We start from the raw sequence: 16,483 nt of genomic DNA, 5'->3' as shown, positions 1-16,483 counted from the left end.
TTAATAAAAATCCAAAAAAATGATTAAATGAAAATTGGTGTTCAATTTTATGGGTGCTAATAATATGTATGGTATAATTGTTATACTAATTTTTAGCAAATGGTTGGACTAGAGTTTCGTAGAAAAGCAATCAGTAAGTGTTGCATTTAATTTCTTGTAATCATAGGCCCAAGAAGATGCTGAAAAGCTTCGCTCTGTTGTGATGCCCATGGAGAAGGAAATTGCAGCTTTGAAAGATAAACTGACAGAAGCTGAAGAGAAGATTAAAGAGCTGGAGGCCTCAAAGGTTGTAAAATGCTGTTATCCATCTGCTGCAATACCAGGAGCAAACTTAAAATCACTTAAGAAGTAGTGGTGGGAAATGATTTAGTCAAGCATCTCAAGAACCTTACTTCTGTTTAAAATTCAAAAACAAAATGAAAGCAAACCTGCTCTGTGGTAATTTGGCCTTTGATTATTTAAACCCTCAGTGGTGATTGTAATTTGAAAAAGTGGCAAGCAAGAGAAAGATGCCATGCCACAGAACTTGGGTTTTTTATTGGGGGAAAGTGAATGGGCAAAGGGGAGAGGGGAGACCGGAGACCCGCCTCTGGGGAGTGGCGGGAGAGGGAGAGAGAGAAGAGACAGATACACAGGTTGGTGTGTGTGTGTGTGTGTGTGTGTGTGTGTGTGTGAGTGAGTGTGATGTGATGGGGATGATGGGCAGGACCCTTTTAAAAGGAAAAGTTGTGAATGTGCACAGGAGGTGCTCTCAGTGGCTGCAGCTGAGAGCATGTCCTGTCAGAACCCCGAAGGTAGGCCAGTACAGATGCCTGAATACTAACAGTGATACTTGCTTATGAAGGAAAACTTGTGTTCAGTTATCCATTTTGTCCATGTGAGAATCAATTTCAGCTTTCATTTTCACTTTAACGAATCATCTTTATTGGCTTATTTTTGTAAGACAGGGTTTCATGTAACTCAGGCTGGCCTTGAACTTGTATATTCTATCTCTATTTTACTCAGCTCCTGTGATCAGACCCAGGGCTTTAGGCAGAACACTCTGACAACTAGAAGCTGTTCATAGTTGATTTTGTTTCCTTGTCCTAGTTTTAGGAGGTCTTTTAGACTGGTTACACCTCTTATTTAACATATACACAGCATGGATAGGATATGGTTTCTTGGTTCAGTGCCTCTCTAGCATGGTCAAGGTCTAAGCTGGGCCTGGTGACTGATGTCCCATTCTAGGAACCTTTTGGGATGTAAAGGCAAGAGGAAATTAATCACTTCCATAGTGAGTTTTTATGTCTGTTTTTAGTGCTGGAGATTAAACCTAGGGCCTTACTGACATATACTAGGCAAATGCTGTACCACTGAAAAAATTCTTCAGTAATGAAAGAGATTAGAGGTATAGATGAGTGGTAGAGTGCTGACACTTGTCTAGTGTGGATGAGGGCGTGTGTTTGACATTCAGTACTAAAAGAAAGAAGAGTTAGCAAGGTGGCATGCTTGATAAAGGTATTTGCCTCAAAGCCTGATGATCTGTGTTTGATCTCTTCCACCTACAGGGTGAAAAGGAGAACTGACTCCCACAGTTGTCTTTTCACCTGTGCACAGGTCCTCTGATCTCCACATGCTCACTGTAGCATTTGTGCACCCACACACGCATGCAAACACACACACACACACACACACACACACACACCAGCATGTATGTAAAAATTTAAGACAGTGAGCTATAGTAGCTCACACTTAGGAGGCTAAAGTAGGAAAATTGCTGTGAGTATAAGGTCAGCTTAAGCAACAAAGTGAGACCTTATCTTAATAACACACAAGTAGAATATAGGGATAAATAAAAATATACTGTATAAAGCCTAATCAAGAGGAAACTGATATAAGAAAGTATAACATAAAATAGGTTAAATGGGGAAGTAGAGATTAGTGCTAGAGAAATGGCTCCTCAGTTAAAAGGCTTACTGCTCTGGCAGAGAATTTCCAGGGTCAGTTCCCAACACCCACATGGCAGCTCACAACCATCTGAATCCCAGTTCCTAGGGATGTGACACCCTGTTCTGTCTGTGGACACTAGCACATACACAGTGAACATGAATTTATGTAGGCACACATACACATACAGAAAAAAATTGCAACAAAAGAAGAATAGAGATAAAGAGATACTATATGCATTAGTCAAAAACTCAGCATTTAGTAGGCTGGATGACTTAGTAAAATTTCTTATCTTTATTATCCTTTGGATAATAAAGATAAAATTAGGATAATAAGAAAAAAAATTTGGATAAGGTAGAGGCAGGTGGATATCTGAGTTCCAGGCCAGTCAGGGCTACACAGAGAAACCCTGTTTTGAAAAACAAAACAATAAAATGAAAAAAGATTGTCTTACAAGGGTGTTATGAGCCACATTCAAATTAGAACATATGAATGTGTTACGAGCAGTTTCCTTGCCAGCCTGGTCCCACCACTGCTTCAGCCCCATATAACACACAGAGATGCTGTATTATATATAAAGCTGTTGGCCTGTTACTAGCATTTCTTACTGGCTAGTTCTATCTTAAGTATTAACCCATTTCTATTAATCTAAGTATTTCCACATGTTCTTATCTTACTGGACAGAGGGTCTGGACCTCTTCTTTCTCAAGTCTCTATATCTTGAATCTCCTCTACATCAGGAACCAGAGAAATGTAAATGAAAGTAGGATTCTATTTTAGTCTAAACAAGGCTTTAAAGTCACAGATTTGTTGAATCACTCATGGTTCAAGTGTACAAAACAGGTCCAGCAGCTTCCTTCCTCTTTCTCCTAACACCATCTGCAGGTAGTGTTAGCAGTTTGTTTTTACCCTGTGTATGTTGCTTAGAATATTACAATTGTCCATTTGTGTGACTTTTTAAAAAAATTATTTTTTAAACTTTTTTTTTTTTTGATGTGTGTTTATGTGTGTGAGGGTGTGTCTTACAATGTAACCCCAGGTAACTGGGAACTTGCAGCAGTCCTCCTGTCTCAGCTTCTTTGAGTGCTGGGATTACAGGCATGAATAACCACAGCTGGCTCTGTGCATAAGTGCATCTCTGTGTACTTGAGACAGGGTCTTACTGTGTAGCCCTGGCTGTCCTGGAACTTGCTATGTAGACCAAGCTGGCCTAGAATTCACAGAGGTCCACATGCCTTTTCTTGGAGAGTGGTAGGATTAAAAGTATGCACTATTATGCACAGTCCTCCATATGGTTTTTATTTGGGTTATGGAACATGGAATTAAAGGATATTCATATGCTATGCTGCTGCTTTAACACCCTCCTAGAGTTAGTAATAATTTTCAGGTGTTGGAAACTCATCATTTTTTCAATTCAAATAAGTTTATTCTAAGAAGTAATGTGTACTACAGTCTGTGGTTATAAACCATCCTTGTTATAGCTGCTAAATTGACCATCTTGATGTACTAACCTCTTTAGCTCCTGTGGTTATATGAATTGATCAGTATGAGTCATTTTGTAAATGTAAGCCATTGGGCATCATCTCACCAGAAATCAAAGTTAAAAGAGGGTCTGGAGAGATGGCTTAGAGGTTAAGAGCACTGGCTGCTTTTCCAGAGGTCCTGAGTTCAATTCCCAGCAACTACATGATGGCTCACAACCACCTATAATCAGATCTGGTGCCCCTTTCTGGCATGCAGGCGTACAAGCAGGCAAAACATTGTATAAACAAATAAGTCCTTTTTTTTAAGTTATAAGAATGTTATCCCATTTTTATCTTACCTAAAAGATAGAGGGTGGCTGGGGGAGGAATTGGTTAGACTTCAGTCCCTGGAACCTATAGGAAAAATGGGTGTGGTGGGTGTGTTTGTAATTATAGCATGAGAGAGGTAGAGACAGACAGATACTTGGGGCTTACTGGCTAGCCACCTACTGGGTGAGTTTCAGGTCAGTGACATACCCTATCTCCAAAATAAAACAAAAGGTCAAAGAGGCTGGTGCCCGAGAAGTAACACCTATAGTTGTGTGATTTACATATGTAAGTCCTTTGTGCACCCCTGCACATATATGTACTTGTACCTAAATGTGCATGTGTGCATGCACACACATAAGCAAATCATTTGTGTTGTTGAAAAGGAGAACAAGCAAGCATATACGTGCATTGCTCTGGAGATAGAAATTAGAAGTACCTTTTTGAAAAACATGGTATATCTTTATATATAGTTTTAGTTATATATTTACCTAAAAGATAAAATTATGGCTAGTGTCTGTTAATTCTGTTACTTTCTAAATTTGTATCATATTTTAAAGCTAAAATACAGCCACTGATACTTACTTTATTTGCCATTCTTACAGGGTTGTAAAGTTGAGTTTTATACTTATTTCAGGTTAAGGAACTGAATCATTATCTGGAGGCTGAGAAGTCTTGTAGGACCGATCTGGAGATGTATGTAGCTGTTTTGAACACTCAGAAATCTGTTCTACAGGAAGATGCTGAGAAATTGAGGAAAGAATTGCATGAAGGTAAATAAATACATGTTGTATACATTTTTACTTTATTCCAAGAGAACTAAATAAGTAAAATTAATATTGATAAATGACAGTAACAACTCCTAAACCACCAATGCAGCATGCTAGTGAAAACCCTTGTGAAATCTGGTAAATGAATTTTGATTGCTAGTAGCTTCTCCTTCTACCACTACCACACTAATAACTTCACAAGGCGTGAGCTCTGGGCAGAAAGATAATGACATTAGACATTTTCTGCTTAAAGTGCTTTAGTCTGCATAGTCATTTAGAGAGAGGTAAATTAGCAAAAGTGAGATTGGCTAGAGAGGGCCGCATATAGTGTCCTGCTTTCTAAGGGACAGTTTTGATTTCACCATTGAAGTAGCAATGTGATGTACAAGTGAACTCCGTGTTTCCACAAATAAAAAAATTTAAAAAGGTTATGCGTGGTAGGTTACACCTATAATCTTAGTACTTGAGAAGCTGAAGCAGAGGAATCATGAGTTTGAAACCAGCCTGGCTACAGAGTGAGACTGTCTTGAAAAAGAAAAAAACACAGATTGGAGAGATAGGTCAGCAGTTAACAGTACTACTATTTTTTAAATTTTTTTTTTTTTTTTTTTTTTTTTTTGAGACAGTGTTTCAGTGTGTAGCCTCGGCTATCCTGGAACTCACTCTGTAGACCACGCTAATCTCAAATTCACAGAGATCTGCCTGCTTTTGCTGAGATTAAAGGCATGCTTCACCACCACCCAGGGAGCACCAGTTTGTCAGAGATTTGGTTGTCAACTCAAAATTACATATAACACTGACACTGCTCTGGGGTATCCAGGATCCTGTTCTGACCCCTGCAGGCACCAGTACTTGTGTGCATATATCATACCCCTTCATATCTGTATAATTTAAAATTAAATACTTTCAAAAATCATTTTTTTTGAGATCATAATATAATTGCATTATTTTTTTCCCTTCCATTTCTTCCTCCAAATGAACCCTCCCATAAATCATGTTCTGTTTCAAATTCTGAGCCTCTCTTTTAAAAACAAATTCTAAAAACCAAAACAAACAAGCAAGAGACAAGCAAACAAATCCCTTTAAAACAAACCAAAAGAAAAAACACTATAAAATTGAATATTTGAGATATAGAGTGATAATTACTGTTTCCTTGACACAGGAAACAGGTCAGGGCAACACATGTAGTAATTAATTCTGAGGTCACAATGAGTGTAAGTGGATAAAGCCTGAGACTGGTGGCACATAGCGCTTGGACTTAGAGACAGGAGACAGGAAGTCCAAGGTCATCTTTAGTTGCCACTTACCTAGTTGGGATCTAGCCCAGGACAGAGATCCCATTCCCCCACAGCCCTAGAAGACACCTGTAGCAATTATACTGAAATATGAAAACGGTTATAATTTCTGTTGGTAATGGTAGTGGTTATAGTTATGCTCCTGTGGTTGGTTTGTTGTCTGTATCTTACAATAGTGTAATAGAAGGAAATAATGAAATTCAGCTAGGGCATAGTGAAAATAAAGTTGAACTATTAAAAGAGAGAGAGAGAGAGAAAGAGAGAGAGAGAGAGAGAGAGAGAGAGAGAGAGAGAGGCAAGTACTCCTGCATGGCCCCAGCTTTCTCTTAATTTTTTTTTTTCTTATACAAATTGAAATCTATTTGAAATTTTACTTAACATATTTTAGTATATAGGATTTAGTCTGTGGTGGTAGAATCCTATAGTGAATACTTTCATTAAATGCTATGGAAAATAGAAATATGAACAATACAGGATTATATATGAGCTAGCTTTCCCCTCCAAATAGTTGAAAATTGAAATATATGCCAAATATTGCTACATAAGGTGTTGTAAAAATATCCCAACCTTTGAGCAGGTTTTGACCTTCAGGAAACAGTTTTTGCTTGTGCTGTTTGAATCAGAAAGACACTTGTACTGTCAGTGGGTATCCAAAAGGAAGAGGTTTCAATTTGATTAAAATTAAAGTTGTTATTTAGATTTAAAATTTGTGTCCTACATAGCCCTTCTAAAAATAATATAAGTCACTGAGGTTATCATGCCTTCCTAATATGAGAAAAGTATCAAAAGGTCTATTAAAATTAAGAGGTAAAACAATAATTTCTGGTGATTGGGGACATAGTTTGGTAGTAGAACACTTGCCTAGCAAGCACAAAACCCTGGATTTGGTCCTTAGCTCTGAAAAAACAAGCAATCAAAACAAAACAAAAACAACAGTAATTTCTGTATTGACACATAATACATTAAAAAAAAAAGTTTCTTGGTGGTTGAGATGGTTCAGTGGCCAAGTCTGGTGACCTAGGTTCAATCCCCATGATCAACTTGGCAGGAGGAGAAAACTGGCTTCTGCAAGTTGGCCTCTGACATCTACATACACACAACCACACACACACACACAATAACTAATTAAAAATGTAATAAAAAGGAAAAGGAAAAATAATAGTATCTTTAAAAGAAGAGAGATAAAAATTGAGAGTCAACGTAACAGCCTAACATTAGGTTACAATCTAACCTGGTTATTAGGTATGCAGTCATATCCAGGCAACTGCTGATTAGGGCCATGACACAGCTGCTGGCCCTACTGGGAAGTGTGTTGAGATGGGGCAGTACTATTTGACAAATAATGGTCAGTTCTTTTTGTCCTAGAGATAGGTTTAAAAAAAAAAAAAAAAAAAAGCAAGCAAACTGGGCAGTGGTGGCACACACCTTTGATCCCAGCACTTGGGAGGTAGAGGCAGGTGGATTTCTGAGTTTGAAGCCAGCCTGGTCTACAGGGAGAGTTCTAAGACAGAGAAACCCTGTCTTGAAAAACCAAAACCAAAGAAAAGTATTAAAAAAAATAAATTGAGACAGAGGTTACCCAGACTGTTCTTGAACTTTCAAGCTCTTCATTAGTTTAGATTGTAGACGAGGCCACTACTATATCCAGCTGAAAGAAGCTGTGCTCAGATGGGGCTTTTAGAATTTATTTTCAATATTTTTTGTTGTTACTTTCTGAAATCAAGTTTTAAATGTTTTTTGAAACATTCGACACAGGCCTATTTGTACAGCTAAGGGAGTGTAAGCAAAGTGGTTCAGGAAGTTGATGGCATACACCTAGAACCCTAGCATGCTAGAGGTGGAGAGAAGCATGTAAATCCTTGGGCTACACAATGAATCACACTCTCCCTCAACAACTCCTCCCTCCCCCCCCAGTTCAGCCAATTAGTATGCAAGAGAAAATGGTCAAATATGGTACTGGAGTAGTTGACATGGGTAATGACATGGAGACTTCATGTTTTAGAGGTCAGGCTTTATCAGGTAGAAAGTAAATGAGCTTTTGAAGACTTTAAAAAGTGTTATATTTTCCCAATACTTAATTTGTTTGTGGTGTATCATGTGTTGTGTCCTAGGAGAACATAGAGATAATTAAACTCTTAAGCTCTAAGTCATGTAGTCAAGAAACCCTAACATTTTTTATTTAACTCAGGTTTTTCTAAAACTTACAAAGTGCATAGTTGTTTGTCTGTTTCTAAGAGCATAGTTGGAGTGACTTTGCTTTAGAGGGTTGATGGGAATAGTCATATTCAGGTGTAGATTGCTCTTTGGTGTCAGTTAAGAGGCAAACTCATGAAGTGCATTGCTGACCAGACCTGTAGGAGACCTGTGCAAAAGAAATTGCCTACCATTAAAATGCAGTGTTTTTGATTGGGGGGGCTCCTAAACAGTTTGCCATCTCTTGGAGCAAGAACGACAACAACACAACCAGTTAAAACATACATGGCAGAAGGCCAATGACCAGTTTCTGGAATCTCAGCGTTTACTGATGAGAGACATGCAGCGAATGGAGATTGTGCTAACTTCCGAACAACTACGACAAGTTGAAGAATTGAAGAAGAAAGATCAGGTGAATGGGTTATTGGTTTTTCTTTTTTTAAGATTTATTTTTAATTATATGTATTTGTGTGGGGTGGTTGGGTGAGGGTTATCTATCTGCTTGGGTGGTGTACGTTGAAGCTGGGGCATCAGATCCCTTGGAGTTAGGTGGTTATGAGTTTCCTGAAATGGGGTTTAGAGCCAAAGGCAGGTCCTCTGCAAGAGCAGTAGGCACTCTGAAATTCTGAGCATCCCTCCAGCCCCAAATAGATTGTTTCTTAGTTATCATTGTTAATTGTGCTCCCTTCTCTGTTGTCTTATGTATGTTGGAGGCTAACCTAAGCTGGAGCAAGATGTTTTGTGCCACTTTATTTTTGATGTTGGGGAAGCAAACCTAGGGGCCTTGTGCATGCTAGACAGATGCTGCCCCATTGCACAACATCTCTAACCCTTATTGATTTTATTTTTAATATCACTTTGAGAAAACATAGTAGCCAACAAGATCTGATGGCACACACTTACAATCCCAGCACTTGGGTCTGCAGTTGGAGATGAATAAGTATGAGAGCAGCAAGACTCAACTCAAAACAAAAAACAAAACATTTGAAGGACTTTATCAACTTTATAAATTGTCTCATCCTGGGAAGAAACTGATTTAGAAACGACCCTCTTTGGAGACTGAAGGATGCATCAGTATGTATTTCTGAGAAAATTTTCTCAGTAGTATTGTGTAGTTCTCTTAAGATTTCTGAATTTTCAGAGCAGGCCAAATTTCTGGTGACTTCTGTTAGAAAAGTGTGATAGGGTAGAGGCTGAGAGTAATGGCCTACACCTCAAATTTCAGTACTTTGGAGGCTGAGGTAAGAGAATCATGACTTCAGAACAGCCTAGGTTATGCATGAGATCCTGTCACACAACCAACTCCACTGCCCAAGCAAGAGGGTAGGAATGGAGCCCTGGAGTGTGGTAGGCCATAGGCATTTAGAATGCTGTGTTCCAGATGCTCTGTTTCTCATTATTTGAAAATTGCTTTAGTTAAATGAATATGTAAGACTAATGCTTTCTCATAGAAGAAGTTGCTTGTTTAAAATATAAAGGGAGGAACTTAAGAAATGGCTTAGCTGTTAAGAGCATTTGCTCTTGCAGAGGTCTTAGGTTCAATTCTTAGCACCCACAATGGTAGTTCATAATCATCTACTCTTGTTCCCAGAGGATCTGATGCCCTGACCAGATGCCCTCATCTGACCTCTGAGAGCGTCAGGCACTTATTTGGTACACATGCATATATGTAGGCAAAACAGTAACACAAAATAAAATGAATTAATCTACAAATGAAATAATAAAATAAAATGAATTAATCTACAAATGAAATACAAATGAAATAATATCAAATGCTCAAGCAAAAAAACAAAACAAAAAAAAAAAACCCAAAAACAAAAAACCCTCCTTGACATCTCCTACACTGCTCTTCAGTAGCAATTTCTCAGTTTGGTAGTGTCTTCTAGATTAGTTCAGTGTGTTTATAACAATGCACTTAGTATTGTCTTCCCCATATGCCTGTATCATCCTCTTAATTATCTTGGGTGTTTTTATTCCAGTTCTTTCTCATTCTTGTTAACTAGTAGCATAGCAACTATAATTGACTTAGTCTTCTCCTGTAGTGACCATCTAGAGCCACCCCCACTCATGTTCTTTGTCATCTCAGATAGTGTCAAAGCCATTATCCTTTGGCATATTGCATGTTCAAGTATTTTCCCCAGGATAGCTATGTAAAAGTGTTCTAGACTTTTCTAGGTATTAAAATATTTTAATTTACGGTATATGACTTAGGTTATACTTTCTGTTTTCTATATTAAATATTTTTAATTCATACTTAAAATACAGATTTCTATCATATTAAAACAGTCTTACTTTGAAGATGACTGTTGAAGCCCTTCATTAATATTTGTTGTGTTACCATTGTGTCAAGGCTTTATAAAACTTTACCTCCCTCCCCCCCCCCCCCCTTTTAGTTTTATTAAATAGGGTTTCAGTATGTAGCCCAACTTGGCTTCGAATTTGTTCCTCCTACCAGAGCCTCCAGGTTGCCGGGATTACCACCACCATCAGTAGTACTAATGGTTGTACATGCTTTGAATGAGTGTGACGTCAGACTAACTTTTCTTGTTTCTGTAGTGAGATGGGATTGTTCTGTGTAGTTTTCCTGTTTTGGATTATCTGGAGCACGGAGTTGCTTATCTTTTGTTTGCCTTATTTTTGCAGTGTGCTTTTTAAAAAGTTGCTTCCTGATTTTCTTACTTTGTGCTTACAGTAGTAAAATGGTGTTGTGTCCAATTTTCAGTTCTCATAAAGATCTATGATCTTAACTTGTTTTGAGTGGTTGAAGAACTGTATAACTCATTCTTACCTATAGATTACCTGGGTAGCTGAATAATGCTTTTTCTTTCTAACTTTTAGGAGGAGGATGAACAACAAAGGCTTAGTAAGAGGAAAGATAGCAAAAAAACAGATCCCGAAGAAGAAGTAAAAATTCCAGTAGTGTGTGCTTTAACTCAAGAAGAATCTTCAACACCATTATCAAATGAAGAGGTATGGTGACTCTGTGACTACAGTTATTTTTTATGCTGGCTGGGAGAGGCTGGTGAGAGACTTTTTAGAGCCCAAAACTCAAAGCACTTCAAAAATTTTATATATAATGTCATAATTTTTAGTTTATTTTTATCAGTTACCTTGTATATTAGTGAGGGTATCTATTATTGTGATTAAACACCATGACCAAAGGCAATTTGGAAAGTTTTTAGTTTAGAATTCTCAGGTCACACTTCATCATGGAGGGAAGTCAGAACAGGAACTTGGCAGGAACTGGGAGTCAGAATTCATGCAGAGCCCATGGAAGAATGCAGCTACTGGCTTGCACCCCTGGGACCACTTGTCCAGGGCTGACAGCCCACAATGCATTGGGCTCTTGCACATCAATTGATCCATAAAGCTTGTCACAGGCAAAGACTCTGGTTTGAGTTTTTTTTTTTTTTAAATAATTGAGGGTCCCTCTTCTCAAGTGACTCTAGCTTGTGTCAATTTTAGAAAAACTAACCAGGACACCTTGTTTATGTGGAAAGATTATAGGTGAGAATGAGATAAAACAGCAACTTTGTTTTTAGTTGCTCTTGTAACATTGTAACACTATTTGAAAACATACTGAAATGTCATTCACCATTTAAAATTACTATATATTCCTTTGCTGGTATTTCCAAAATGTCATATATTAGAACAAGTCTTTAAATGAGACAGGGTTTCTCTGTGTAGCTCTGGCTGTTCTAGAACTCATATTGTAGACCAGGCTGGCCTCAAACTTAGTGTGATCCAACTGCTTCTGCCTCCCGAGTACTGGGATTAAAGGTGTGTGCCACTACCGTCCAGATAAAGATTATTATAGAAGAACAGATTTAAGCACAGAGTTAATAGAAAAGGGTCAGGGAAAAGGATAATAAGACACATTCAAGTGTGGTGGTGTGTGATGTTTTACTCTTGGATTTTGAGGGACCTACACACAGAGTTTTATTCTTACTTATTTTTGCCTAGTCTTAGCTTGGCTTGTTGCTAGCCAGCTTTTCTCTCTGGGTTTTTAGCTTTCTTACTTCTATATATCTTACTTTCCTTCTTACTCTGTGGCTGGCTGGCTGGGTGGGTGGCTAAATGGCTGGCTCCTGACGCCCTCTTCCTTGTTCTCTCATGGCTTTCTTCCTCATTTCTCCTTCTATTTATACTCTGCCAGCCTTGCCTATCCCTGCTCCTGCCTCACTATTAGCCTTTCAGCTCTTATTAGGACCATCAGGTGTTTTAGACAGGCAGAGAATCAAACAAATGTAGCATAGACAAAAGCAACATACCTTAAAATAATATTCCCCAACAGTGTGGGCTTTTCAAAGTTGCCTGATGTCTTTAAAAAAAAAAAAAAAAAAAAAAAGACTTGTAGTGTGTGTGTACATATATTATGTATGTGTGTATTTGTGTATATATTCACATATATGCATGTATATTTAAATGTAGGTGTTTTGCCTGCTTGTATGTCTATGAACCATGTGCATGTAGTGCTCACAGAGGCCAAAAGAGGACCTCAGATTCCTGGGACTGGAATTATGTATGGTTAAGATACCCAATGGGTCCTAAGAATCAAACCCACATTGGAAGAACAGCCAGTGCTCTTAACTATTGAGCCATATTTCTAGCTCCTGTTGTCTATTTTTAATTTTATGAATTCTACATATTGCTAAATACTTGCTTTTTTGGTGGGAGGATGACAGGGTCTTGCTGTGTAGCTCAGGCTGACCTTGCTCTCAAGATTATTCCTTCCTCAGCTTCCTGAACATTGTCATTGGTTATAGAAGCTTGCCACTTTTTCAGCTCCAGTATTAGGGAATAAGTTCTGAAAATGGAAGGTAAACGGTTGACAGATTGCACTGAAGCTTCGAGGAATAGTGCAAATGTTGGGATGGGGAAGAACAGAGGGGTCCAAGGATGCAGTATTATGCTTGTGGTCTGTAATCTCATACCTACAATATGGCAAGGGCCTCTGCATTGATTTTCTTGCCTTTGGCTTCTCATACATATTCTACTGAACCCTCAGCATTACTGTTGTCTCTTTAGTGTGATTGCAGTCAGATCACTCTGGTATGCAAAATTACCACTGACTACCATAACGTACATTATTTAGTAGAAATTCTTTACATAGATTGTTGAAACCATTTGCAAGAAAAATTTTCTTTCTAATTTCAATTTTTTAAAAATTTATTTTGACAGGGTTTCATTCAAAATCACACATTAAAACTGTTTATCCTTGTGAAACAAAATCCATCTTTGGGTTCCTTCTCATTAGCAGCACATTAGACACACAAGATCTAATATTTTAAGCTCATGATGGGTAAAGCCCAAACTAATTTTAATTTTTAAAATTGGGTATGTGTGCATACGTATGTATGGGTATGTGAGCTTACACATGTGCTTGCAGGTACCCAGAGTCTAGAAGAGGCCATCATATTCTCTGAAGATAGAGTATTAAAGTGGTTGTAGCTGTCTGACATGGATGCTGGGAACCAAACTCAGGTCCTGTGCAAGAGCAGCAAGTGTTTTAACCACAGGACCATCTTTTTAACCTCAAGAAGTGTTTTCTTTAAAACAAGCAAATATGTATTTTAGTGATTGAGGTAGGATAGGGAATACTCAGCATGCATGTGGAGGTCAGGATTGTTTTTTCTTCCCATCTGGTGTAAGACCTGGGAATCAAATTTAGGTCTTTAGGTTTGGCAGCAAGTGTCTTTATCCACTAACTGATATCTCTGGGCCAGAATTTCCTAATAGTCATATTGGTCTTTCTCTTTTTCCAAACTGTCCACCTCATATGTTGGTTCCTTCATCTGGAATGCTTGCCTTCCTCTATCAGGCTATTAAAATTCTCTTGCTTGTCCTTCACAGCTCAGGCTGATGCACCCTCTTTAGTAAAGGAAATACTTGTGGACCTAGTGCCTTTGGGATCAAAGTTAAGGACCCTCCTTTCCCAGTTGAATGACCCTTCTAGCTTTACCCTTTGTTCTTCATTACTGTTAGGCCTTGCTGCTTGTGGTCCATACTTGTGTTATTTATGCCATCCTTGATGCCTGTGATTTCATATTTACAAGGGCCATAGCTACAGCTCAGTAGTAGAGTGCTTGCTTAACATGTGTAAGGCCCTAGTTCGATCTCCAGCATTGAAAAGGTGTGGGGTGGGGTTGGTTATACACACTTTCCTAACTTTCACCTCCTTTCCTAGCTGGTGAACAGTTGCAGTTAAGTTGAATTCATTTTCCTAACAGGTGTCTTGTTTCTGTTTTGTTTGCGGATTTACTCTGACTCATGTGTAGTACAGTTCCTGGTGGCTTTATTTTTATCTTTATTGATAGCTTGATATGAAAAATTCTAATAGACACTGAAAAACATGATGCTATTATTTTTGTACATTTTTTGGTTTGTTTTGGAGCATACACTAAGGACTGACTGGTGATTTTGCTCTACATTTTCTTAATACTTAGACTCCCAGAAGAATGTCCCTTTTTGTTCAGCCGGATATTACATGGCATTTGCATCATGCAGTAATCTATTCAGGAATGATTAGAAAAGAAGAAAGGAGAATTTGTGATTCATAAAGAAGTATTTCTGTTATTTTTGCTTCTGTTTCTAACAACTTTCTCATACTGTGTATATAATTTTCTGGCTTTTAAGATATACTTTAGACTTTCTGCTGGAGGCTGCAGCTCCATGACAGAATGTTGACCAGCATGCATGAGGCTCTGGGTTTGGTTCTAGGTAGCAGCAACTCTCACCTTCACCGTGTGTATATGTGTTTTCAACTTTCAGACCTCATAGTTTGCATTTTCAGAATCATGATAATTTAATTTGGCTGGTAAATTAAAATTAATATGGAATGCTTTGGAGACTTAGATTTATTGCTAATGAAATTTAATAATTTTGAAGCCTCCTATGTCATCTTTATTTTGGTACTTAGAATATGCTTTTTCACTCTGAAAGTAATAGGAAAATATATGGCATATTTCTGAAGTGCAGGAAGGGCCATATAAATAAAAATAATTGTTTTGACCACCCAGAGAAAACTGTCTGTAATGTTTTGGCATGTGTCATTCTCCTTTTCCCTGTTTCCTTTTCCCAAGATATTATGAATATGTTCTCATTTGTTTTGTTTGTTTGCTTTGCTTTATTTTGTTTGAGGCAGACCTATAAAGCCCAGGCTGGTCTTGAGCTTCTGAGCTTTCTGCCTCTACCTGGGATTATAGCCATGCGACATCATGCCTGTCTGATACTTTGCAAACAGACTCAACATGCTTATGAATATTCCTCCTTGCTTAAATCTACTTTAAAGTTTTGGCCCCCTGAAATTTTTTTAATATACTTAATAGAATTTTAGTTTGTAAATGTACCATAATCCCTTTGGCCATTTTCCTACTACTTTGTCATCAGGTTTTAATTTATGAGGTGCCTGACAACATGAAGAGGTCCATACCTTTGGAACAGTTTGCTATTACGATGTTTTGTCTTTTTTTCCTCAGGCCTAGTATGTGTTGTACCACTGATAGGTATCCCTAGCTCTTGGTTCTTATAGAAATGAGAGCCATAGTATGCCTTGTAGGTACAGGGAGAAACCCAGGACTGGCCAGTTTGAATTACTCTGTCAGCCTTTGTACCATAGGAACTTGCTTTAGTTCTTTGGAACCTACCTGTTCCTGGGTGATTTGGGGCAGTGGAAATAATGGCTTGGTGAAAATTGGATAAAGGAATGAATGGTTGAGGGTTTGAATTTGAGATTTCCCAGTTTACATGTGAGGAGTGTCCCCAAGCAGGCAATAGCTAGTGATAGGATGCATAGTCTCTGCCTATAGAATATAAACATGACTAATAGACCACTTATCACTTCATTATATTTTTTGGTGCTGTAAATGTTTTAATTAAATAAAACTGTAATGCTATTATGTATAAAATTTTCCTTGTACAAAAATCACTGTAATGTATTTTATTATTTAAGTCCTTAGGAAAAGAACAGTTAAGTTTAAAGGGCTTAAGAATTTTAAGATAATGTAAAATATTGTAGAATCATGTATTAGAAAGACCACAGACTAGTCTTTTGTTTTTGTATTTATTATTTATCTGGGTGAGACCATATGTGTTGTGGCACATGTGTGGAGCCAAGAGGCAACTTGTGAAATTGGGTTCTCTCTACCATGTGGTTTCAGGTAAAGCTCAGATCATCAAGCTTAGAGGCAAATGCCTGTAAATCTGAACAATCTTGGTGGTTCAGGAATAGTTTTTACTTCCTTTAGCTGTTTGTATTTCTCATGCTATTTGCTAAGGTGATAGACTAGTATTTCTTCTTCCTCCTCCTTCTCCTCCCTCCTCCTCTTCTTCTTCTTTTTTTTTTTTTTTTTTTTTTTTTTTGAGGCAGAATTTCTCTTTATTGCTTTGCAACCTGTCCTGGAACTAGCTCTGTAGACCAGGCTGGCCTCGAACTCATAGAGATCCTCTTGCCTCTGCCTCCCTAGTGCTGGGATCAAAGGCATGTGCCATCACCACCTGGTGACTATTA

The 16,483-nt window shown here is 38.0% G+C and overlaps 1 protein-coding gene across 3 annotated transcripts in view; it reads left to right on the top strand.

Annotated features, from left to right (window-relative positions):
* Rabep1 (rabaptin, RAB GTPase binding effector protein 1) overlaps positions 1–16,483 on the top strand; it is a 74,327-nt gene that overhangs the window by 33,805 nt on the left and 24,039 nt on the right. For all 3 annotated transcript variants that reach the window (XM_051180106.1, XM_051180105.1, XM_051180107.1), the window contains exons 5-8: positions 167–286; positions 4,354–4,489; positions 8,208–8,386; positions 10,813–10,944. In XM_051180106.1, coding sequence (XP_051036063.1) covers positions 167–286; positions 4,354–4,489; positions 8,208–8,386; positions 10,813–10,944 — 567 coding nt within the window. The remainder of the gene's footprint in view (positions 1–166; positions 287–4,353; positions 4,490–8,207; positions 8,387–10,812; positions 10,945–16,483) is intronic.

Source organism: Phodopus roborovskii, unplaced genomic scaffold (assembly GCF_943737965.1).
Source record: "Phodopus roborovskii unplaced genomic scaffold, PHOROB, whole genome shotgun sequence".
NCBI lineage: Eukaryota > Metazoa > Chordata > Mammalia > Rodentia > Cricetidae > Phodopus > Phodopus roborovskii.
This window is presented reverse-complemented; position numbering and strand designations above follow the sequence as displayed.